General features: G+C 41.7%; 2 protein-coding genes across 11 annotated transcripts in view; one reads left to right on the top strand and one right to left on the bottom strand.

Moving 5' to 3' along the window:
- The window catches only part of AMPD3 (adenosine monophosphate deaminase 3), a 33,634-nt gene extending 25,307 nt beyond the window's left edge, over positions 1–8,327 (top strand). For both annotated transcript variants that reach the window (XM_083864090.1, XM_083864089.1), the window contains exons 12-15: positions 260–380; positions 2,330–2,503; positions 3,579–3,689; positions 4,613–8,327. In XM_083864090.1, the coding sequence (XP_083720216.1) occupies positions 260–380; positions 2,330–2,503; positions 3,579–3,689; positions 4,613–4,789 (583 nt within the window). In that variant the 3' untranslated portion in view covers positions 4,790–8,327. The remainder of the gene's footprint in view (positions 1–259; positions 381–2,329; positions 2,504–3,578; positions 3,690–4,612) is intronic.
- Positions 8,328–10,769: 2,442 nt separating this feature from the next.
- RNF141 (ring finger protein 141) lies at positions 10,770–23,192 on the bottom strand. 9 transcript variants are annotated; one of them, XM_083864097.1, is made up of 7 exons: positions 23,118–23,181; positions 21,696–21,732; positions 21,075–21,278; positions 19,520–19,628; positions 18,366–18,547; positions 15,417–15,524; positions 10,770–13,799 (listed from the first exon to the last, which is right to left on the bottom strand). In XM_083864097.1, the coding sequence occupies exons 3-7, from the start codon at positions 21,257–21,259 to the stop codon at positions 13,649–13,651; spliced, it is 735 nt and encodes a 244-aa protein (XP_083720223.1). In that variant the 5' UTR covers positions 21,260–21,278; positions 21,696–21,732; positions 23,118–23,181; the 3' UTR covers positions 10,770–13,648. The 9 variants fall into 9 exon arrangements, with proteins under 9 accessions (XP_083720223.1, XP_083720225.1, XP_083720218.1 ...); XM_083864099.1 differs by having other exon boundaries at positions 21,075–21,275; positions 23,118–23,165; XM_083864092.1 differs by having other exon boundaries at positions 21,696–21,785; positions 23,118–23,162.
- Positions 23,193–24,625: the final 1,433 nt, after the last annotated feature.

Here is a 24,625-nt window from a genome sequence, read left to right on the forward strand (position 1 = left end):
AGGGGGTAGACAATTGCTAAATGAGATGTAACTGGGGAAGGAAAGAAGACACAAATATGTCTGGTGGCAGAAGGGGCTTGGGTAGAAGGACATGCCCTTTTGAGCAGCCCACTACAGGTAGGCCTGGGTAGATGTCACATCAAACTGTATGAGAATGTAACTTAATTGTCTTCTCTTTAAATTCACATATTACTGGCAGTTATATATCAAATAGATAAAGAACAGTGCTTTAAGTAAAACTTGCTTTTAATCTCTTCAGGGAAAGAGGCATGTGCACTTTCCTGTTCCGACCTCACTGTGGAGAAGCTGGGTCTATCACACACCTTGTTTCTGCCTTTCTGACAGCAGACAACATCTCTCATGGATTGCTCCTGAAGAAGGTATTGCTTGGTTGCTCCTAAACTGTGTGCTCAGACATCCATCACTGGTTCAAACAGAAGGCAGCAAATTGACATTTTTCTGGACAGCCCAAAATTAATTTGGGCTGCCCCATTAATTCACTTTCTTAGCAAGGCACAAGTAACTTTTCAGTTTGGTCAGAAACTCCACCCAGACCCCCCCAACACCAGAACATGTGGACCTGTTGGAGGGAGTCCAGAGAAGGCCATGAAGATGTTCATAAGGCTGGAGCATCTCTCCTGTAAGGAAAGGCTGTGAGAGTATTGGGGTTGTGCAGCCTGGAAAAGTGAAGGTTCCAGGAAGACCTTCCAGCACCTTCCAGTAGCTAAATGGGGGCTACAAGAGAGCAGGAGAGGGACTTTTTGCAAGGGCAGGTAGTGACAGGACAAGGGGGAGTTGAAAAAGGGTAGGTTTAGATTAGATATTGGGAAGAAATTCTTTATTGTGAGGATGGTGAGGCCCTAGCACAGGATGCCCACAAGCTGTGGATGCCCCATCCCTGGTAGTGTTCAAGGCCGAGTGGGATGGGGATTTGAGTCACTTGGTCTAGTGGGAGGTGTCCCTGCCCATTGCTGGGGGTTGGAACCAGATGATCTCTAAGGTCCTTTACAAAGCAAACTATTTCATGATTCAGTAAAATAAATAAGCTCAACTGAACTTCCTATTCTTAAACTACAAAAAGACAGCTTTGTTTCCACAGGGAAGGAAGATCACCTGTTCAGATATGTCAAAGACTTGGCAGAACCCATTTTTGGTAACTCCAAGCAGAGTTAAAATTACTTGAACAAAACTTAAAACTTTAGACTTGCTACTGCTCCCTGGTTTAGTCTCCGAAGAACTTGTAATTAAAGTTCTCATTTTTCTCTATGGGGAGAAATGTAATTTTCTCTGACTGGCATTTCTATACTTCAGGGGTCATTCAGAAGTTCTTTAAGGATTTGATTATTTTGATCAAGAAATTCAGCATCGCTGTTTGACACAGCAATATTTTAGATAGAACAAATGTTTTATGAGAGAACAAATGCTATAATTCCTGGCACATTAGTTAATGAAAACCATCAGTCAACCCATCCTCAGGGCACTGTTTCATAATTAAAATAATTGGTCAGTGGGTGGCAGACTTGTACTGAGTTTACTGTAATTTTTCAGGAGTTCCCTTATAAATGAGTTTTTTCTGGTTAATGCTGGAAAATTCTCTGTATTTTTCAACGTAACCAGGAACAAAGAAAAAATGTACCTAAAAACATGTCCGATACTATGTTCAAAAATAGGAATTCATGAAATTAGACCCAGACAGAGTAGCACTAAAGCAGCATGTAACCAAAGCATTGTCCTCTTCCCTCTCTCCTGCATGGCCTGGTGTGGTAAGATGGCATAGCAGGTACTAATAATAGGAACAGTAATAAAGGTCCTTGTTAGGTTCATAGGTTGGCTAAGACAAAAGAGTAATAAAGATGACGTGATCACAGATTAATTATATTATGTACAACAGCAACACGACTGCTTGTAAATTAAAGTTGCTCTTGCTCCTAAAATTTATCTATTGGACTGCAGCTTTGGAAATAAAAAATTGCTTAGCAGTTCTTGCCCATCTGTTTTCTGTGACTTTCAGATTTTGGGAGAAGGTATGCAGCTGATATCAAATGCAGTGCCATAATGGCCATTTATATACTTACTAATCTACAGTAATATTAGTATTTTTTAAAAAATGACACCTATATTTAAGAACATTAATTATTTTTATAAAGACCAGTAAGATTTAAAATTCAGATTCTTAAATGTTTCCTGGAGAAGTCATGGTTCAATGTCAACCTAATTTTTTTGATCTTAGTCTCCCCCCTGTAGTGCTGTTTCCATTTTATCCAAGGGAAATCCTTCTCTTTTTCATTATCCCATAGTACCATTAAATGCTGACTGTTTTGTTTTTCAGAGTCCTGTCCTCCAGTATCTGTATTATCTTGCACAAATACCCATTGCTATGTCCCCACTTAGTAACAACAGCCTATTCCTGGAGTACTCCAAAAATCCGCTACGGGAATTTCTCCATAAAGGACTGCACGTTTCCCTCTCCACAGATGATCCTATGCAGTTTCATTACACAAAGGTAGGAATTGCAAAAACCACTGGCTTTGAATTTAGCAACAGCACCACATGGGTCCAGAATGACCTGAAAGCTGTTTTATTTCATTGCTTAGGACATAGTGTCATGTCTCTCAGTCACTTCATTCATTCTCCCTCCTCATTCTCTGTCTACTACTCACTGTTAGGCTTCAGAAGGAAATGTCTGATTTCCTAATTATGTTTCTTTTGTACTCTTGCCTCTCCAGTGTTGGCTGTTGAAGTATAAAATGAAGGATGAGGCTGAAGGGAGGTTTGAGCCTTCATAAACAATCCTCTAGAGTGCCAGGAAAGTCCAGTTTCCTTACTCTAATAAGTCTGGGGAAGTACATTACAAAAACACGATGTGGAATCTCAAGATGACGTATGAGCTGTTTGCTCAGTGAGCTGAAACAGATTCCTGCCCTTGGGTGGCCTGGCAGGACAGGAGTGCCTGGTCACTGGCTGTCATGCCCTTGTTTGTGGCTGGCACCGATTTGAGCCGTGCTGTGCCCAGAGGGGCCCATCCATCCCTCAGCTCCGTGTCCCAGGACAAGCTGAGCCCTTCCCTGGGCTGGCTGCTGGCCTGGGACACTGAGCTGCTGCTGCTGCTGGCTGGGGCATGCTGCAGGCACATGGAGTGTGCAAGGTCCTGGGCTGGGACAGCCCGCTGGGGCCACAACCGCCCACCTAGCATGGGAGGGCTGGAGCCAGAAATTGCCCTGCTACCTGTCCACCTGCAAAATCACTCAGGCTTTACAACTGGGTGCTCCAGGGTGGTTGTGTACCCTGGGGCTTCTTTGGAATTGCCTAAGAAATGCCTCCAAGGATCTGGACTGCAGGCTGCAATTTCTTAGACTAAGCTAACTGGATACCCAGTGCCGATTAATTATTGACCAGTAGTCCTTGGGAAATTTGAAATGTACAATTCTTTTCATAGTAATTGTGATTTTAAAGTTTCAAACTTCTAATTTTTCACAGCTGTCTAAAGAGCATGTATAAAATCCTTAATTAGTAATGAGTATCCCCATTTATATCTTATTTACATATAATTTAATATTATATGTATTTTGGTGCTGCAGGAAGCCCTCATGGAAGAATATGCTATTGCAGCTCAGGTGTGGAAACTAAGTACATGTGACTTGTGTGAAATAGCAAGAAACAGCGTTCTACAGAGTGGACTGTCAGATAAGGTAAGTATGGCTGGAAAGCCTCTTCTGTGAATATTAGGGCAAGTAGGAACCCAGAAGTCAATAGTCTGAACACTGAATAGCAGGTGCTTAGTGATGAATCTGTGCACATCTCTGTCCTCTTTTTCAGAAATAGTCACAAACTATCTGCTATGCAGTCTTACATTACAAGTAAAATACCAACATTACTTTTCCCCATTAACTTTGTTTTGGAATTCTCAAAATACGTAGAGACCAGATGCCTATTTATACTCAGTTCTCCTTCTACAAACTTTTAATTACTTGGGTGACATCCTTCTGCCAGTGATTTTCTACATCATGTCTTAGCATTACATAAAAACAAACTGCCTGTCATAAGCAAGACATGTTTTTGTTTAAAAGGGAGTACTACAGAAAATATTCTGGTTTAGATAGGCAGGCAGATTAGATTAAATTCCCTTTTGGCTTTAAAATTCTATACAGCCAAGGCTTTATCTAGGATTTACTTTAGAGCATTTTCTCTTCTATGTCACTTTCGAACATTTCTCTGAAGGAATTGGTACTTGAAGGGGCTTCATGAGTATATTCTGTTGTTTCTTCCAATATTCCCTGGTGACAACTACTCATTTTCCTCTTGTGCGACATTTAACCAACAAGAGACCTAAGCCTCTTTTTGCCCTCTCACATGCAAAATGTGGTAGTGAAGGCTGAACACTAACATAGAGGGTTTTAGCAAGCCAGACTGAGTGCACTTTTGAGTGATTATATGGATAAACTTTGGCATTAAAATCTCCTAAACTGGTTAAGACTCAGGAAGAGTTCAACAGCCAGCTGGTTGAAACTGCTCTTTTCACTTGTACTGGACTCATTCAACTAACATGTATTTCTGCAATAAGTCAAAGCAGTTGAACTGACTTCTTCCTTTTGACTTTCAATCCCGTTCACAGGAAAAGCAGAAATTCTTAGGGGTGAATTATTGCAAGGAAGGGCCCGAGGGAAATGACATTCGAAAGACAAATGTTGCCCAGATCCGGATGGCCTTCAGGTACGAGACTCTGTGCAATGAACTCAGCTTCCTGGCTGATGCCATGAGAACAGAAGATATTTCTACTCTGTCCAAGTAGTTACAAGCTCAGAGAAACCAGAATATGTTCCTCTTAAGCAGGATGTGATGCTAATTAACCTCAAATCACCTGTCTTTGATGCTACAGAGACATAACTCAACAGTACAGAGACAAAGGGAGTATCTGTGGAAGGTAGACAGCGTTTGCCGTCACCTGTTACTGCATTATTCTTGTTGCAAAATTTGGGTTTCTATGAACATTAGGCTTTTTAAGATTGCTGTAAATATTACGTGCAAGCTCAGAATCGTGTACTATTTGTTTCATACTGTCTTAACTGTGTCCTGCAGTGTAGCCTGGAAAACCAGAGAGAGAATATCTGTAGTGCAGCTGTGCTGTGCACCTGAGCATCCTGCAGATGCTGACAGCATACACGCACCTGGGATGGTCTTGCAAGTCTCAGTGCCAGGCATGGCTTTTAACACTTTTAATTTTAACCCTTTATTCATTAGCAGTTTCTATGGGGTGCAGAATTTTGAGGCTACCCTTTCATTCTGGAAGATGTTCTGACACAGTTTTTAACTCAATGTATCAGCAGTCATACTGGAAAACAAGAAAAACCAACATCGGGTAGTCTTGTTCAATGACTGATTAATTCCTGTTGTTATGTAGGATGTCAGTGAAGAACAGCAGATGAATGCTTTTTAATCTAACAACTGGAAAACATGGTGTCAAAATCACTATTATACATTGTATGGAGTCTAATTATATCATGAAAATTTTGCCTTGAAAATTGAGAACACTTTTTTAATTGCTTTGTAATGGGAATATGTGGATATGCCCATTCAAATTACTTAGAAATTTATGCAGATAATTCTGGTTGCATGTTGAGAGAAATTTTTTTACTTAAAAAAAGGAAGTGTTCTTATGAATCAGTGGTAGAAATGCCAGACCTGGTTCTGGTCCTACTTCTGACATATTTTTACACATTTGTTTTAGTCTGTATTTTAGTCAACTGCAGCTGAATGGGAAGTCAAGCTGTCTATTTATACAGAAGCCAGCCCACTTAAAATCTGTCATTTCAAATCATGGTATGTTATGTTAAACTATTTATTTAGGAAGGAAGTGGTTAGTAAAATACAGCTACTGGAGTATTCATCACTTTCAATCTTCTATTTCATCATCTTTATGACACAGTACTACTCCTGCAGAAAGGATTAAAGGTAATGACATGATGGCACCTACGTATTGTAGAAGCTGCACAAAGTTTCACACCAAGTAAGACTCCAGGCTGGGGCAGCAGAGGGCGTGGATGCCTGTGAGTCCAGCAAAGCAACTCAATTCAAAGGCCTTCAGTCCCTGAGGCAGGATCTGAGCTCATGGTTAGACCCCTGGCTCTGTAATGTTCTGCATAGGGACACTGGGCTGCTTCAAACAGGCATTCAGCATTAATGCATAAAAAGCCAATAACTGATACTGGCCCATCAAGGTTGACCTGACCTTGAGCCCTTCACGTTGTGCTCAGTCATGCCACTTGTGTTTCCTAGTTCAGGCCCTCCTCCTGGAGCTTGGGCACCTACAGCCTTCCTTTCAAGAGCTCTTCAGGGCTCACTTGCCCTTGCCAGTGCAGCCAAAAGTGGCAGTGGTGACAACACCAGCACCAAAGGACCCATTAATGGCATAAATGTATAGAGGCATTGAAGGCTCTCTCCTCAAGCTGTGGCAGTTCCAAGAGATACCTACAAGGACACCCTTTAAATATTCTGCTGTCTTGGATGGAGATTGCAAGGAAATGGCACTAAAATAGGGGAAGGAGGAATTCCTTATCACCTCCTGTAGCTGTGCAGCCTTGCAACAACCCCCCATGAGAGAGAGAGAGAGATAAACCTAAAGATATCAGGCAGCAGCCTGGAATGAAGGCTGCTCTGAGGGAGTCCAAGGCACAAAAGGGGGAGTTCTGGCCATCCACTCACCGTCACAGTTAGCCAGTGTCATGCAGACAGAGCTGCAGTGACTGCACAGGCTTTTCATCCAAAACCGGGGCTGCAGACAGCTCTTCAGTGCCCCAGCCTAATGTCTGCAATATACCAGATTTTGTAATCCTTGTACCTCTAAAAATCATGTGAAACCACATTATGCTGCCCAGCTGTATGAAAGTAAAATTGTCCCAAGTTCTTAGTCAGCAGCCCCTGTTGGCCTCAGAGGTAGAAACTTTAGCAGCTCGTAGAATGCAGTCTCAGGATTGGTGTCATTTGCTTCAGATGAAGTCTGAGAAAGTGGTTTAAGCAGTTTAGCTGCATCAAATGCAGATGTCTTGTTTTCATCAGTACAACTTCCTAATAAACTATTACCAACATAACATTATTTGGGAAAAACATCTCCATCCAGGCTCAATATGCAACATGCTTGGTATGAAGAATTTCAATTTTAAATATTTCCATCTGATAAACATTGCTTTACTTGGGTTGTTTCACCTGAAGATCACTAGAAGTGCTGCTGTTGTTGTCACTTACATGTCTTTTTTAGTTTCCTTAAAATTACACCAAATTTGTGAATATATTTAATACCTTTTCAGCTTTCCTTACCTCAGGTTCTAATAGGTCTGTAGCTGTTATTGAAAAACAAAAAAGAAAATTGGATTTGCATATTCAGTGAATGGACAGTAACTGGGATTCAGACAATAATCACAGTAACACATAAGTGGTCATGACCACAAGTTCTGCTTTCTGTGCTTTCTTGTGTGCTGCTTTTAAGGGGAAATTGGGCTTATAGCATTATATTTGGGGAAATATAAACAGACATCCTTTCAAGCTTCCACTACTACATCTCTCCTGGTCATTTTTCAATTGGGCAAATGTTACTGATTCCCAAGTTCAGTTCTTAAGCTTTGCCTTGTTTTCTTTTCTTAAAGTTGCACTTTTTTGCTAATGTGAGGCTGTTCAGAGTACCCCTGTGGGCTCAGGCTGTGGCTGGAATGAAAAGATAGATCCAGCACAGGTCACTGCTGCACACAGACACCAGTGCAGGACAGGGCAGTGGCTGATCCCCCCAACTGTGCTGAGGTCAAGCCTGGTTAGAACACAGCTGGCTCACTCAGGGGCTGGAAGAACATCGCTGCAGGTGGCAACTGGGTAAGCATTCCTGCAGGATGGAAGAACATCCTCCTTGCTCTTTACTTCATTAGGAGAGAGGCTCAACATTATTCAAGGCTTCCTTAAATCTCTTGGTTCAAAAGCATTTTATACTTTCAACCTGAAATGGTTAATTATGGGTATTTGATGTTTACAACCGATCTACCTGAACAATTTTCTGTTCTGTTACTTTAGCAAACTTAAGGCATTTGCTCTGCTACTGGAGAATACATGTTTGTTTTTTTCTCACAGCCCAGAGCCACCTTATTGTCTCATATCATTGTTCTTTATGTGTGGCTAAACATTTCTGTTCTCTTTGCCTAGTTAAAATCCAAGTCTGAAAAGATGTCTGTAAAAACCGCTTTTTCTTTCTGTGCCTGGGTTACATGATGTTTATCTTTTGCCTCTTGTGGAAGCATTAAACATTACACCAATGAATGAATTGTTAAAGAATATGGTTATTGATTTTGTGTGTATATCTCTCAAAAAAAATGTAGGTCCTCCCAATCTCCACATTTAAGGAGAACTAAAACCCTGTGCAATTAAACTGACTAAACCCAAATAAAACATGAAAACTGAAAAAAAAAACCCTCAGTGGAGACAGAGAAGATAGTGAGCACTATTTAGGAGAAGGGACTAAAGGCTTATCTGGCTTAAAACAATTCTGTGTTAATGCAAACCAACCATTCACATCTGGTATAAAGCCCTGAAAGTGAAATTGCATTGCTGCCCCCACCATTTCTTGGTGCCCACCCTGCTTCCCTGCTCATCCAGGCTGGGCACCAGGGCAGGGCACACAGCAGCTCTTGCTGATCCTGGAGCCTCATGTGGATATTGAGCTGAGAGGCAACACACCCAACCTGGGAGCAGGAAAGCAGCCCTGACCCTCAGGGCAGAGCAGTTCAAGGTGTACTATGATTTCATGAGCACACACACCAGATTTATCTGACAAAACCCAACTAAGAAGCTGACAAGTGACAGATTTAAATAAATAGTATCGACACAGATATCCTGCTACATTAACCATGACTTCTGAGGAAAAGCTTAACACAAAACACTTCAGTAAGAAAGGGAGTCAAGATTTTTAGGTGAAGATTAAAACATCATCTCTTTTAATACACAAACCTTATTTCTGTACACGAGCAGCACTGGTGAAGCACAGGAATACAGGTTCATCTGTAACTGTGAAATGTGCATTTCTCCCCCACACCTCTCCAAGCACTAAACACCACTGTTAAAACAGCACAGTCTGTATAATACTGGGACAGTTGGTATAATAGTGAGACACCAACACCGCTACTTCATTAATCATCCACCATGGCTGACAGGGACTGTCTCACATGAAAAGTAGTTTTTGAAGAGCTGTTAAAATTGGTCAGAACCACATCAGCATGGAAGCACAGACTTCTTTCTACCTTCTTACACTTAGAAATTTCAGAGGTGCAGATTTCCAAAGACTTTAGGCTTACTTTGTGAAAACACCTAGCATTTTTTAAATAGCACTTGGAACCAAAAAAGAGTTCATTTAATAACCTATTGGATCTTATTCCTCATTCCAGCAGGCACACTGTGCAAAGTTCTATCCAAATTCAAAAAACTGGTAATTCCTTTTAATATTAGGCCTACAAACCCCATGCCCAGTGCTTACTATTTGACTTTTGATGGGTTAGTGAGGTAAGTAAAGATCTGCTAATTAACATCTTGGCAGCTCAGACAGAAAAGCAGAATGTGCATCCTCATGGATGTAACATTACCTGGTGGTAATGACACACTGGTCACTGGAAAAGCACATAGCCCCATCCAGGTTAATTCCAGTGACACATCCCAGCAGGAAAAGATTTTAGTCTTTAAAGAGTATTGCTGTATAAATTCCAGGCCTTGGAATCAAGCATCTGAAGAAATGGCAGTTAACAAAAATTCAGTTTTGAAATGACTGATGTTTAAGACACACTCATAAAGCAGAATTCTGTTCACCCACTTAAAACAGGTGAGGATAAAACCTCTAGCAAGTTAACTTCAAGGATGATTTGACAATAGAAGCCCAAAGAAAATACTTAATTACTGTCATATTATTTCCATTACAGAGGGTGTGTAAATACAAAATTAAAGCATTATGTATATGCAGAGTAAGGATTAAGGCCAGCCAGGTTAACATACAGCTCCTACTTATATCAAACATCCTTAGAGCTTCCTGAGGGGGCTGTTCTTCCAGGATCTAGCTGGATGCAGAGCACAAAGAACCATAGCCAATATGTTCCTTCCAAAAATAATGCATTTGGCACATACAGCTCTACAGGAGTGGAATTGAACAGCTCAGTTCAAACCCCTAAGTCAGAGATCTCAGTGGTTGCCCTTGTTTCCAGAACTGCAAAGAGTATGGATTAGAAAACCTTTCTAATTACGCATAAAATTTTCTTTAAAAGAAAGATAAGGAAGGTAAATATACCATTTCCCCACAGAAAAAAAGAACCATACCCATCACATTGATATGGTGCCTAAACTTGAAACCTAGTAAATATAAAGGTTTGCTAATTGCTCTGGTACACCTACCTCCTGCTGTGCCTGTCAACTGGTCATTTTATCCATTCTAATTGCTTGATCTTTTAATGAATTCCTCTTCCATTTCTGCCTTGGCTTTGAAAGATCCAAACAGATAAGCCAAGTAACTAGACAGAGGAAACAGTTACATTAATTACATATTTCAGTTCTTCCTTAAAATGAGGAAAAAATAAAGAAAAAATATCCTAAACCTTAGCATTCTTAAACTTTGAAATACCATCAGAAACATGATGAAATAACTTGGGGAAAAAGTGTATCACACTTCTCTGAAAATAAAAATTCATTCCCTGAACAAACCTGCTCCTCATTATTGTCCTCTGAGAATCAGAGTTGTTTAATTTTTCCCATCACTGCAGAACGTTCCAATTTACTTGTCAAATCAGAGCCAGTTTTGGTTGGGTTTTTTTTTTTTAGAGCTGCATTGAGGTACCTTGTTGATACCACCCTTCAAAGTTTAAGAGAGCTCTGACTCACAGTGCCACATTTTTAACCACACCACCTTGTAAAATGCAATTTTATTTGGATCAAAACTCAGTTTTCAGACTTCTGTGGTATTACTAAAGCCAAGAGATTCCTTAAGCTTAAAAGAACTCTGACATTTCTTCCAAAGTAACTTTATTGCACAATTCATACACAAAGTTTAATATAGTGGAATGTTCTTAGCTATTAATACCATCTCTAATGTTTAAGTTACAATTTCACATTAAACCTGTAAGAAAAGTTCACTTAACACAAGAAAGTTAATTTGTTCTAATGCCCCCCACCAACAGCTATTTCCAGTAATTCACATTTTCAAGGTCTAGCTGCTGGAACTCACTGCCATATCCATGCCAATGGATTCCTTTTCCAAAATTGTTTGCTAAATGTTGCACTTCAGACTAAGTAATATCAACCAGTACCAAATTACTAGTTTTTCAGTGTTAAAGTATCTATTTCTCCATATAACATACAGTACATATATTTTACAAGGCACACATTACAGTATCTACATCACAGCAGTGTGAATTACAGCAACTTAATTTAAAAAAGCTGTACAGAATACAAAGTTTACTTTTTCGTTATTTAAATAATTTTTTCATTAGTTTATATTGTAATTGTCATTATGCTGCAATTAACAACCTTTGCATCATTATAAAATTACATTTTAAGAAGTTCATGTAAGTCCTCAGCAGAAAGTCAACTTACAAAATCTCAGTCAGTATAATTCTTGAAAAATAAAGTTAGCTTGAAGGTTTCATTAGATGTTCTTTCTGTTCCAGTGATATAAAAATTTTAAAAAATTCAAAGGTTATTTTAAAGTTCTGAACATGGACTAATGCAAGCACAAAAAGACAACAAACTGGTACATGATTAGGAATATTTGCACATGTTTTAGTGGGAAATCCTGGGCCAGTAACAATTTCCAGCCCAAACAATAACCGCTTTTATGCAATCAAACACTCTGTACATTTACTGAAGAACATCTCATTGCTATCAATGGCTTAAGAAAGGAGAAAAAAAACCACAACCAAAAAACAAGAGTTCTCCGCTATATACACTCCTAAAAGGATTCTTCCATAGCTAAATACAAATTTACACACTAAGCCATACTGGCTCTCAGATGACAGACACATGAAGGGTACGTTGCTTCTCTGTCTTAACACCTGTGATAAATCTGACAATGGTGTCACAAGCCAAGCTCAAATGGGTGCCATATGCTGTGCACGTTCTTTAACAAATTGATGTAATTAAGTAATTTTGCAGCCAATTAAGAAAAATAACCTAAATATGCATATCTACATGTGCACATGCCTTTTAGTTCAGAACCTGTCTGTGACAAAAGGACTTAAGCCTTATGGCATCATGGAATTTTAACAGATATGGCAAGGAAAAAAGCAGCCTCACAGTAAGCAAGATTTATGCTGATATTCCTCAAATGCTACACTTGAATATTTTAACTTGAGGTTACTGAGTGAGAAAAAGTAGTATTTGTTTATATATATATATAAATTAATTCTCTACAGTAGCCATTAATTTCCATAACACTATTCATGCACAAGAGGCTTAAGATGGGTTTCCTGAATACTAACTATTTTAGACTGTCTAAACTCAGCTCCTTAAAGACTTTATTCTGCTAGACACAAAATACTTGTGTCTTGCACAAGTAGGTTGCACTCCAGTGGTGATATCCCTTTTCCAAGCTGTCACAGGTGTATCTTGCTTCAAGCCACGTTATTGTTGAAGAAATTTCCCTCTGCTACATAAAAGCATATTGCACTTGTAGATATAAAGTAGAGCACCCTTACTTAGATTATCACTTGTAACTCTTCAAAAACCTTTTAACTCTGATCTCATCACTTCAAAAACTCAAGAGGAGCAGGTAAAACCACAGCATCAGATTAAACTACACCTTAAGTGCTAATTCAGATAAAGGCATTCTCTTCAGATATGCCCAATGGTTAGAAATAATTTTAACTGTTCTTTATCAAAAACTACTGAGAAGCTGATTTACTATTTTTAAGATTGTGTATGAAACTTTTTAATGTTTCCAAGCTAATAAGACTATGCTAAATACCATATTTAAAAAAATATTCTAAGAGATAAGTCTTGTTAGAAGAATAAGGGGAAGTGCACAAATACATTTACAGACCTGCCTACACTCTCCAAAACAGATTTAAAATAATTAATACTAAAAGTCATAATAGATCAGATTAAGTACCTGTAAACACTAAAAGCAGCAATAACTTCCTACTGAAGAACAGGCAGTGCGACATCTTCAAGTTTCAACAGTAAAATTTCAAATTAATAACCACTAGTGCTAACTCGTCATCTTTATTCACATTAGTTGTGAAAAAGGGACTGCTTTCAAGGGTAGGAACTGTGAGGCCAAGCCATCTGCCATGATTCATCTCTGCAGCAGTACACTGTGGTGCTCAAACAGTTTGCAATTGTAGTTGTGCTGTTACAAGTTCCTTCATGGAGTAGTTGAACTGTCAATTAATATCAAACGCTGTTGTTAAAGTGAATTGTGTTAATGATCAAAGAGTGCCGAAAGAACAGTTTAATAATGAAGACTGCACGCACAGAGACTTGCTCAGATACCCTGTGCTTTAGGAGAGCAGCACAGATTCACAGCAGCCAAGAGGAGAAGGAAAGGACAGACTGTGGAAGACCAGCAAGGAGAGGTAAAACGAGATGCTCGGGAAAACAAAAACTTCAAGTGGTTCTGCCACGATCAGCCAGGTGGGCAGGGTCAGGGTCTGTGGGGCTGCCCCGCCTCATCCACCATGTTAAGGATGTAAGTGGCAATGTCATCTTCTGTCGGAGCCTCTGACACCACCCAAGAGTCTCCTGCCCCAGTCACCTGCCGGCGGCACACGGGACAGTTTCTGTGGCGGTCACTCCTGTCAGGAAGGCACAGAAAGGAGTGGTTTTCACTGATGGTCTCTGGCAGGCCAGAAAAAGCCAAAAGAGCCCCCAAATGGACAAACAAAACCCAAACACCAACCCAGTGAGAACTTCAAGAATGATCACATTAACTGGATTTGGCCACCTACCTATTTTGTTTGTTTAAAAACTAATTTCTTTGTGAGGAAATCTTCTGAATGGAGCTCCATTCTTTGAGTGAAAATTTGGAATTGTTTCTCCTAATCATTTGCTGAGGTCAGACAGGATGTATCTGGCTACCTGGTCGGAAAGTTTAAATGGAAATTCACTGTCTAAATTAATTCTTCCTATCTTCAGGAATTCAGCTGAGGTCCTCAGAAACCAATCTCTTTAGGTTTCCTAGATAAAGAGATGAAGGAGCCTTTTCCTGGGTCATGCAGCCCACAAAAGTTTAGAACTGGTCCCTCCAAGTCCCAACCCCCTCTACCATCTTGAGGGTCCCAAACACTTATGTTTGAGATGGGAGCCTCTGTTATGCCTAAATGAAGAGGAGATCAACCTTAAAAATTACAGACCAAAATAAAGCATGGTGTAACTGGAACTTAGTGAGGAGTTCAGCTGATTCATCAGCCAAAGCAGTGTATAGTCCACTCTCCAGCACAGTCACTAAACTAAGCCCTTTCTTGCTGATAGATGTTAGGATATTTTCCCAGAAGAGAGAAATGACTTGCTGTATTCTGAGATCCAGTGATTTTTTTACCGTGTTTTCTCCTTATGGAAGCCTGGTGTTTGTTAGTAGAGTAACTTCCTTGGTAAATCCTTCAAAAAGCCACAAAACAAATTCTTACAAACCAATTATGTGTAAACCCACTGGCATTAACTAGCCAAAACCCCCTTTTTTTAACAGAGTAGGTCTGTGTCCCCTAATGCCAGACTGCCAGGACACTTCCCTAATCCATGAATGCCTGCATGGCCAGAAGAGAGCTGTGTTCCTCCACAAAAGAATTTTTCTCTCTCACTTTTCCAAGAACTGGTGTATCAGAGATGCAGAAGCCGAAAAGGTGTTCAATTTACCATGAAGCTGAACATTGTAAGCTACACATTACACATGTAAATTTGAAGGTGCTGCCATTGAGAAGAAGTATCTTTCTGGAGGAGTCTGATATATTTAAAACAGTAAATTGTATGCTATTTATCTGAAGTGAAAGCATACCATATGGAAAAACATCCCTCTGATAGTTATTTCCCAAGTTAGCAACAGACAGTCCAACTTGCCTTCATATTTGCACAGTCTTAACAAGCCTTAAATGAGATTTTGTGAAGCATTAACATGCCAGAATCTGCATGTACCATCTTCTCAAGTTTCTGAGCAAGACTGTAACAATTCAATTTTAGAAGAGTAAAAAGATGTAGGAAACCACAAAAAAAATTCTGAAGAACACTTTCACATTTCTTTTTTACAGAATTTCCTGCTTTCCTTCTGCTTCAGTCTGATTTTACTCAAGCTTGTTATGTATCATATGTACATTAGCTTGGAAATATCTTCAGACATTAAGTTATATGGCAACCATAGAATCTGCCAAACCAAACTGAAACATGCATACTATAAAATAACATCCTTTCCTGTATATTACCATTTATCAATGCATTTCTGGCAGAAACTGTGAGCACATGGCAGGATTAAATCAGCACGCCCATCCATGCAGATGCAACATTCTTCTTCATCTGTCAGCTGCTTAACCCTGCAGAAGAGAAGACACTGTTTGCTTTCAGATGTTTGATATTTATGCCCCAGTAACTACACCAGTTACTACATTTTTTCATAATAATTAGTGATGGCCAGAAAGAAACACCTGTGCTTTTAATCTGTGAATGGACTATTTATGTCATCCCAGCCTATGTCAGCAGTGAACTAAACTAAGCCAGAAAGTGCATTTATTTCTTGTGTCAGGTTTTTGTGTTAGTATTTGTGTCAGGTGCTCTCGGTGTTGCCAAGGGTTCTGGAAATCCCTTTTCATATCAACAAGGAAGTGTGAGGAGTATGACTGGGCAGAAGAACAGAAACACTGTTTACATTAAAGGCAGGAGAAGAACCTGCCTTCCTGTCACTGCACATCAGCCTGAACTAGTTCATAATGAACTTTGCCAAATTTCTGTGTGCTGGTTTATATCCCACACACAAACATGCATGTCAAGCGGATCACTATGAGAATGCATGTTCACTCATTTCACATGGCATCAAAATGCCAGAAGCTGAACTGCTCATTAGATTGAAAAGGCTGATTTTAGCTTGCAATATGTTCCATATAATTGCTCCTCAAATTAGCTCTTAGCAAGAGTATCTCAAATACCATCAAGACTTCTCAAGTGCGAAAAGGTGCAGAGAAGCCTCAGTTTTCACTGGCCTAACCAGACATGTAAAGTTCACAGTTTTACAGTCACAGCTCACTTCCAAAACAACCAAGGAAATGTTCTAAAATGCTTAGGTTTTCCAAAAACCCTGATTTGAGAACCCCTGTTCTGACCTGAGGGACAGAGAGAGTGTTCTAGAAAAAAAAGGCGTTTCAGGAGTCAGCCCACCTTAATGACGACTGGCCAAACTGTTTTTGCTTAGCCATCTAAGGGAGCTTGTCAAATTCATTTCTGAACTGTACAGAATAGCCAGCTACTGAGCAGTAGTCAAGCTGCCTTTGTTTTATCTTTCAGTAGGTCCTTGGGGATTCGTTTTCAATTTACTTTTGGAGAATTAACTTTAAAATGACAGATTTTTTTTACAGATGGTAATTTGCATACAATGAGGACAACCATTTCCAAGAAGCCTTCTCACTGTGTTCTTTAGACCTGTTCTCTCTCTTTTTCCTCCCTCACGCAATTCTGAGTACTAACCTTTAAGAGCACTTGAATTTTTCACATTTGCTGGTGTCTATACAAGCAATTTATACAAGGCCTATTTATAAAGTTTCTGCAAAGTCAGCTTTAGTCACAGGACTAAGTTCCTGAAGAAACAGTAAAATAAAGGAGTGACAGACTAAGGAAATGCTTATCTCTTCATTATCAGAAAACATAAACCACTTTGGCATATTTTGAATGCTCTGAATAGGAAGTGGATGTTGTAGAGAAATGGGGTATTATTCTAGGGGAAAAAGTTAAGAACTAAACAGATAACACCTCCTATTTTTAGATAGCAAGGGCTAGCTTTGCAGAGCTGAAAAATCTCAGTGAGAAGAACTGAGGCAAATGGGTGGTTATCACAGAGAAATATACAAAAGATTTCATTGGTGTAGAATACCTGAAGGTGCTTCAGCCTGTATTTTCCTTAGTAACTTGAAAAACAGCTAAGACACAAGCTCACCAAAATGCATCATATTAACAAAGCATACTGTGTTTTTATATGTGAATGAATATGCCTCAAGTGATGAAGTTTACAAACAAGAAGAATGCTCATCTCCCCCTGTCTCCAAGTCTGAAAAACTGAAAAAGAAACTCACACAGGAAGCTTTTCATCTTCCTCACTAACTTCAGCAACATATAAAGTTGTTTTGCTTAAGTACCTGGGGTCTATGTTGTTTGGTTTGTCTGTTTGAAGCAAAAGCCCATTTCCAGAAAAACCTGTGTTCTGGTATAACCTTGAGAAGGCAATTTTCCTGGTCTTTCTCAAACATGTTCACCATTTAGAGGAAATTAAATGAAATGAAAACAATACCTTCTGCAATCCACTGACTTAGGAAAGCCAGTGGTCTCTATGGAGTGACAACACAGGTGACCCCTTTTTCATTCCAACAGCTGAAGTGTGACACTCCAGCTGTTTCATTAAAATACCTGGCTGCCAGCTCTTCACTGATGAACATAGAGAACTCTACCATTTACTACTTTTTCCTGTAAAACCTAGCTCTACCTCATTTTAAACTGAGTTAGAATCCTGAACTTATTCAGGAAAAGTAAGGAATTACTGGTAGCCGCAACACTTCCACACAGGGAAAGGGTGACAAGCTTCTTGCTGTTACACTCAGTTTGAACTGAAGTTATTGCAGGTGTTGACCTCGGTCTTTTGTTTTTCCTCTGGTTAACAAAGCAGAAGGTTAACATGAGTGTGACAGTTCACATTTTTCCAGTCTTACAAGTTAAATTATTACCATAACTGATGGGTTTCTAGTGGCAACAGATGGGAATTTTCACATGCCAAAATATAAGAGGAAGAGAAAGTTTGAGTGGAACAATAACAAAATCCGTTTAAACAAACACTGTCAAACCCCCTGGATTTGTAGCTGCAGCTGATTCCGTTTCCTCCCACTTCCTTATTCAGGAGATTCAACATATACCATGTTTATATTAGAACTGATCTCTAAAAGGGTTGCTCTGAAGCTAAGGTATGGTAGCACCATATTTCAGGATTTCACCCAAGTGCACTGCAGCTCTCTTGGTGCAAGGGAAGGAGTCTGTTCATGTTTGGTGATGGTACAAAACCTGCAGCTGCCAAGAGCCAGCAGGTCTCATCAGCAGGTATTTGTTGTTCAGGTTTGAAGCACAACTCCCAAAATGCTTATGCTGTAACTGGGGTCAAAAGCCAAAGTGTATCAAAATACCTTCCCATCCACAAGCTGGCCTGACACGAAGACAGAGACGTCCAATTCTCAGCAGCTTCTTCAGAAGCGTCACTCTGTGCAAGAACTCCTGCTGCTTGACTGGTGATGTCTTTATAAAGTTGAGTGAACTGATATAAGTTCAAGATTCTAGAAGCTTCCACGATGCCACTTGTTTTATTTATCTTAAGATATAAGAATTATTTACAATTACTTATCAGATTTTAACTTAGCATTGCTCAGAATGTTTGTAAAGCACTGCAGTTCTCCTGTAATGCAGCTGTCCCCTCCTAAGTGTCCTTCAGCACACTAACAAGCTGCAGTCTACCTCAGCAAAGAGCCAGGAGTGCCCACAGCTGTTGCAGTATGAGGAACACCACAGGCAGCACCACAATCTTAGGGCAAGGCAATTGTCATCACTACTCAAATGGATTTAGGTGTGAGTAGGGACCTAATGCCCAAAAAACTGGCCTGAACTCAGAACCAAGCACAGGCTGATCAGTCATTTGATATCTGAACTTAACACTGCCTACAGTGATGGCTGCCTTAATGAAAACTAGGAGTAAACAGGAAACTACTAACTGCTGGTTTCAAACAGAGTTTGAGGGTTGGCTTGTTTAACCACACATTAAGATTGCTCAGGGGATTCAGGATCATTAAAGGACTTTATGTCACAGGATAGAGAGGGGAACATTTCCTCATTCGACAGAGCAAATTTCCTAAGTTTTTGCCATAAAATACAACATTTAGCATTTAGATTGGTTTTCTAAAGGATCAGACTATGTACAGGCACACTAGCTCAACTAATAATGCCTAGAGGACCTGGCTAATTTCTATTACTAATTTCAAAATCTACACTTTGCAGTTTGTTTTACCACTGGATTACTTGACCTCACAAATCACCTGCATTTGTAACTAAAGGGCTGTAAGTGCTCCACTGGAAGGCATCACTCCTTTAAACTTAGTTATAAAAATGTTTTTGTTGCCATGCTTTTTGCAGAAACTTAGAATTTAGACTTAATTTATCTCCAACAGCATCTTTGAATACATCATTTGTATCAGAACACATGTAGCAGGTGTTGGCTTTTAAAGTAAAACTGGCAGTCCTCAAATCTCTGCATACAAACTGCCCATCAAATCAAAATGTTCACACTTACTTTGGTACATATTATCCTAACGATCACCTTCCAGAAAGCAGAAGAATCAGACCCAGGCTGCACTTCAAACAACAGATGTTTGTCTTGTCCAGAAGCCAATTTTGCAGTACTGAAACAAAGCAACATCAGTTTAATGCCATGTGCTGGACCTGCAGAGATCAGCAGCCTCAGCCAAGTGGGATTATTCATGGTTCACCTGTCTGCTCTCTGTCCTTAAAAGAGATTTTAGCAATACTGCCCAGGGGCATCAAAGTATAGAGCAATGACCTTCTTAGCCTGTCATGGAATACACAATCCATTTCACTTTAAATTGCACGGCAAACTTAAGAAAATGTTGTGCAAGTCTTTTGATGCAGCATCAGCAAGCAGGTGTACTTTATAGACATTTAAATTCATATATACCCTCACTGTTTATTACACTAATCACACAATCTTGTCTCCAATCTGAAAAGGTTATCTCCTCAACAGGTATGTAAAAAAAAGCCTGTGAGTACCAGCATATGGTGATGAGGTGTATTTTTGTTAGTCTATATTAATAACGAGGTAGTCAGGTGAATGTGCCAAGTGACCTAAGATATTTTTCTTTCATGGAACACAGACACAAAGGTCTATTCCGTAAGAATCAGAACACATTCAGGCTTAAGTAAACACTGGAAAGAAAGAAACCACTTGAATGAATTATACTGATACATGCCTGGAGTCTCAGGCAAAACATCAGATTATGTTCTTCAAAATCTATTTATGTGTCTACCCAGAAGACAGCTGCGTGTTCTTCAAGGTCATTCACAGAAGTATGACCCTCTCCAAGATAATTTCTAAACTGAATACAAATTCACATTTTAGTTAAACAGCAAACATTACAGAGCCGTTATTCAATGTGTGCATGTTTCCACTTCATTTTATCACTCATTTTATACCACAAATACAGGCTAAAAAATCTAAAAATGACAACACTGCTTTTTTGCTAATTTCCTTTTACTGTCATTTACTGGTCAAACAAAAGGCAGGCTATGAAAAATCTGACCAAAAAGCAGCCTTTTGTTTGGGATTATCTAGGTCACTGCTTTGGGACAGTAAGATACATCTCATCCTTAATGAGGAGCAGCCTTGCATGTCTGCAGAGGTGGAGGGATGGTCACACACCGTTCTGTCTCAGGTGCCACCCTCCTCACGCAGATCTGCTGTCCCTACCAGGCTTCTATTGCTCCTTCCTACCCAAAATGACAGGCAGAGAGGAAGCAGCATTGCATCTTCAGGTGGAAGGGAGAACAGTAAGGGACATAACAAAAAGATGACACTAAATCACCTCTTGCGAACTTTTAACAGAGAGCAACACTTGCTGGAAGAAGAGCACTAGAGAAAAGTGAATTCAAGGAGGAGAAAAGGCTTTGGTTTTGAGGTGTAATTGCAACCATTATAAAAACATCAAAAAATGAAGGAAACATTTCAAAACCATCAGGCCAGTTCTGGCTTAGCCAGCACACAGTAATACATTACATACATGGTCTCTGTAAAACACACACAAAAAAAGAGAAAGAAGCGAAGTAAGGCTTACATATCATTGAGTTCAGCTACTCTTCCCAGAAACTCTTCATAGGTTAGGAAACCACTTTCTTGAACCAAAGAGGCATGCTTTGCTACTTTTTCTGGCAACTTGTTAATTACAGTTTGTGTGTGGTTTGAAATCTGTTGACCCATGGTGAAGTTCTTCACCTCAGTTCTGCAGGGAGAAGTTCTCATTCAAGGTGTAGAGTCTCTGCTAAAAATATTTGAGAGTTACATTTTTGTGTTTGTGAGTGGCTACTCCCACACTTTCTTTTAGCCCACAGTAATTATTCCACAAGTAACACAATCTGAACAGTCAGACCAGAAACACTTCGAAGTGTCTGGAATGTAACATTATAATCTTACTAAAAATGTAATATTTTGCTTACAGCAATACTTATGTTAAATAGAGACATTCCACACGGATTCAACTCCACCACACACATATACAAATACATCCAGTGGAATGGAAAAAAAAAAATCTTAAGATGACAATGGTAATTTATGACAATTTTTGTTTATTCTAAATATCTGTGCATGTGAATATCAGAATGTCTGCTAATAAAGCACATCAATGTCTGTTTCTACATAGACATCACATTAGGAATCAGCTTTCTTACATTAAACTTACACTGGCATATCAAAAGAACTCCCACAGCATTCTGAAACTGGTAAGCCAAGGAATCCATGTCCGTATAAACCAATTTAGAGACCTCCCTATCTGCACGAAACACTCAACTTTAGGATGTATTACAGAACTCAAATGTCTCCAGCTCCAACTTATTTCATCTTTCCTTCACACCCAAATCTTTTTCCCCAAAAGTCTGCCCAAGGACTAATGCCATGCCCTCTTGAGTATTTATCTGCTTACTCCCCTTGATCCCTCTGCATTTGACTTCCCCTGAAATGCCTCTTTGCAGAGCTCACTGTTTGTCAAGCAGACCAGTTGTGTCAAGCCCTTTGAAGACTTCTACAGACCGAGGTGTGCGAGGGGAAAGCGACCTGCAGAACATCCCCCTAAACTCAAACACGGAGCAATCTGACAGTAGCTGCATTACAACCTCCTCACGAGAGACATCACAGAGAGAGCAGCACTTTGCCCTGCAGGCAGCTGTAGCAGCGCTTGGGCTTAACTCCACCCAGAACAAAATTTACAACTGTTGTCATCTCACCACGGTGTGAGAAAAACACAGCGAGCTCCTGTCAGAGCCTACTGAAGCACGATGCAATTTCACCACAGTAAGCTTCCAATCTATGGCTGAAATTGTGACCAATTTCTGTTCGCACAGATATTGTTTCCCTCCAGCCACTTTTCTCCTTCCCGATAAGGCTCAGCCGCCTCCCGCCCCGGTCTCCGGGGAGTGTTTGCTGAGCACACGCCCAGGCCACAGCACAACCTGTCACCTTCCGGACACCTCCTCCCGGATCTGCCAGGCCGGTGCTCCCCCGGGTTTTGGGGAGAGCGCCGTGCCTCCTGCGGGCCTGCCGAGCTCCCCACACAAATCCCAGCACTGAAAAGTTCGGGGGAAAACACCTGCGAGGGTGTCTGCGGAACTGGATCTCGGGAAAAGTTTCACCTCGAGGGTGGCAGAGCACTGGAAGACTCTCTCCAGGGAAGTGGTCACAGCACCAAGCCTGGCAGAGTTCAAGAAGCGTTTGGACAACACCCTCAGGCACATGGGGGGACTCCTGGGGTGTCCTGTGTGGGGCCAGGAGTTGGACTTTGATCCCTGTGACTCCCTTCCAATGAGGCATATCCTGTCACTCTAGGAAATGTTCCCTGTTGTTCACCCTTCAAGACCCGACACACCGCGCGTCCCCGCAGACCCACGAGGCGCCCCGAGCCCCGAGGATGGGCCCGGGCACAGTCCCCCGCCCGCCTCCCCCGGTGCGGGCCCTCAGCGCCGGGCGCGGGACGGGCCGCGCTCAGCCCGGCTGCGTCACGGCCGCCCCGCCCGCTCCCCCCGCCCGGCCCTGCCCGCGCCCGCCGGCTTCCCCCGGCCCGGGCCTTGCGCTCGGCGCCGAGGGGCGGCGGGGGGCGGGTCCCGCTCACCGCATCCCCGGCACGTCCCGCGGAGGAGCCGCCGCCGCCCCACGGGCACCGCAGCGCCGCGGCCGCTCCCCCGCGCCGCGCAGGCGCGCCCTCGGCGGCGGCGCGCGGGGTGACGCAAGCGCGCGGCTGGCGGCGTTGCCGGGACACGGCGGACGCGGGGCCGGGACCGGGAGCGGGCCCGAGGCGGCTCTGCCGGGCCCCTCACAACCATCCTCGTCCTTCCCCCCGTCCCGCGCCCGGCTGTAAGGCCACTGCACCCGGCCAGCCGGCGGTGGTGGGTCAGTGAGCGGAGCGCGCCCCGCCAGAACATCCACAGAATCACAGGGTTAATTAGGTTGGAAAAGACCTCTGAGATCATCGAGTGCAGCCTATAACCGAACAGCACTGTGTCAATTAAACCTTGGCACTGAGTCCTGTCGTTCCTTGGACACCTTCAGGGACAGTGACTCCACCACTTCCCTGGGCAGCCCATTTGGATGTCTGATCAACACTTCTGTAAAGAGATTCCTGCTGTTGTCGGACCTGAACCTCCCCTGGCACATCGTGTGTCCTCTCATCCTGTCGCTGCTTTCCTGGGAGAAGACACCGACCCCCTCCTGGTTACAGCCTCCTTTCAGGCGCTTGTAGAGAGGGATAAGGTCATCCCTGAGCCTCCTTTTCCCCAGGCTAAACACCCCGAGCTCCTTCATCATAGCTGTGCCCCCGACCCTTCCCCAGCTCCATTGCCCTTCTCTGGACTTGCTCCAGCACCTCAGTGTCCTTCCTCAGGAGCCCAGAACTGGGCACAGCACTCGAGGTGTGGGCTCGCCAGAGCAGTAAAGGGGGATAATCACTGCCCTGCTCCTGCTGGCCACACCATTATCCATTCTAACACACAGCAGAAATGCTGTATAAAGTTGGTTTATTTAAAAAAACACTCCATAGTAGCCGGACTGACAAAACCAGGATCACTTTTCACTTTGCTGCACCCTCAGCAGACACACACTCGGTGCTGCACTGCCCAGGGTTCACAGTGCCTTCACTCTTAACTATGAGCTCTATTAAATAGTGATTTAATTGATGCTCAATGGAGGCTGAGTGCCTGGCTTGGTGGGATCATCCGAGGCCACAGCTGCTGGTGCAAATCCCGGTCTGCGGGGAGGATGTGGGTGGTGGATGTGACTGGCAAAGGTCAATGCTCACTGACCTTTTCACAAAAAACCCAATACCCATAAAGAACAACAAGCCATTGAGAAACTGACATCCCAGAACATCCTCTGGGTCATCCACATCCTGATGCTGCAATATTTAATTCCAGTCCTTTTTTTTCCTCTTAATTTAAAGAGGAGAAAAGGAGTAGTACTTCCCCTTCCTGCCTGCTTCTGTTCACACATGGACACACGTACTTCCCACGACAAAGACACTCCTATATTCCAGGCAGAGATTGGGCTGGACTGGAAAACTTGTTGTATTTCCTGCAGGCCAAGCAGCCCTTTTGCCTAAGGTCAGCTAACATCTGTAGCCTCAGT

Source organism: Zosterops lateralis (assembly GCF_965231275.1).
Source record: "Zosterops lateralis genome assembly, chromosome: 6".
In the NCBI taxonomy this organism is placed as follows: Eukaryota; Metazoa; Chordata; class Aves; order Passeriformes; family Zosteropidae; genus Zosterops; species Zosterops lateralis.

Excerpts from the sequence above, each read along its gene's own strand:
- RNF141 (XM_083864091.1), bottom strand. The coding sequence starts at position 21,259 with ATGAGAACTTCTCCCTGCAGAACTGAGGTGAAGAACTTCACCATGGGT. Across the intron at positions 18,548-19,519 it reads TTAGGATAATATGTACCAAA|ATAAATAAAACAAGTGGCAT; the intron begins GTAAGTGTGAAC and ends TTATATCTTAAG. Across the intron at positions 15,525-18,365 it reads GCCAGCTTGTGGATGGGAAG|GGTTAAGCAGCTGACAGATG; the intron begins GTATTTTGATAC and ends TCTCTTCTGCAG.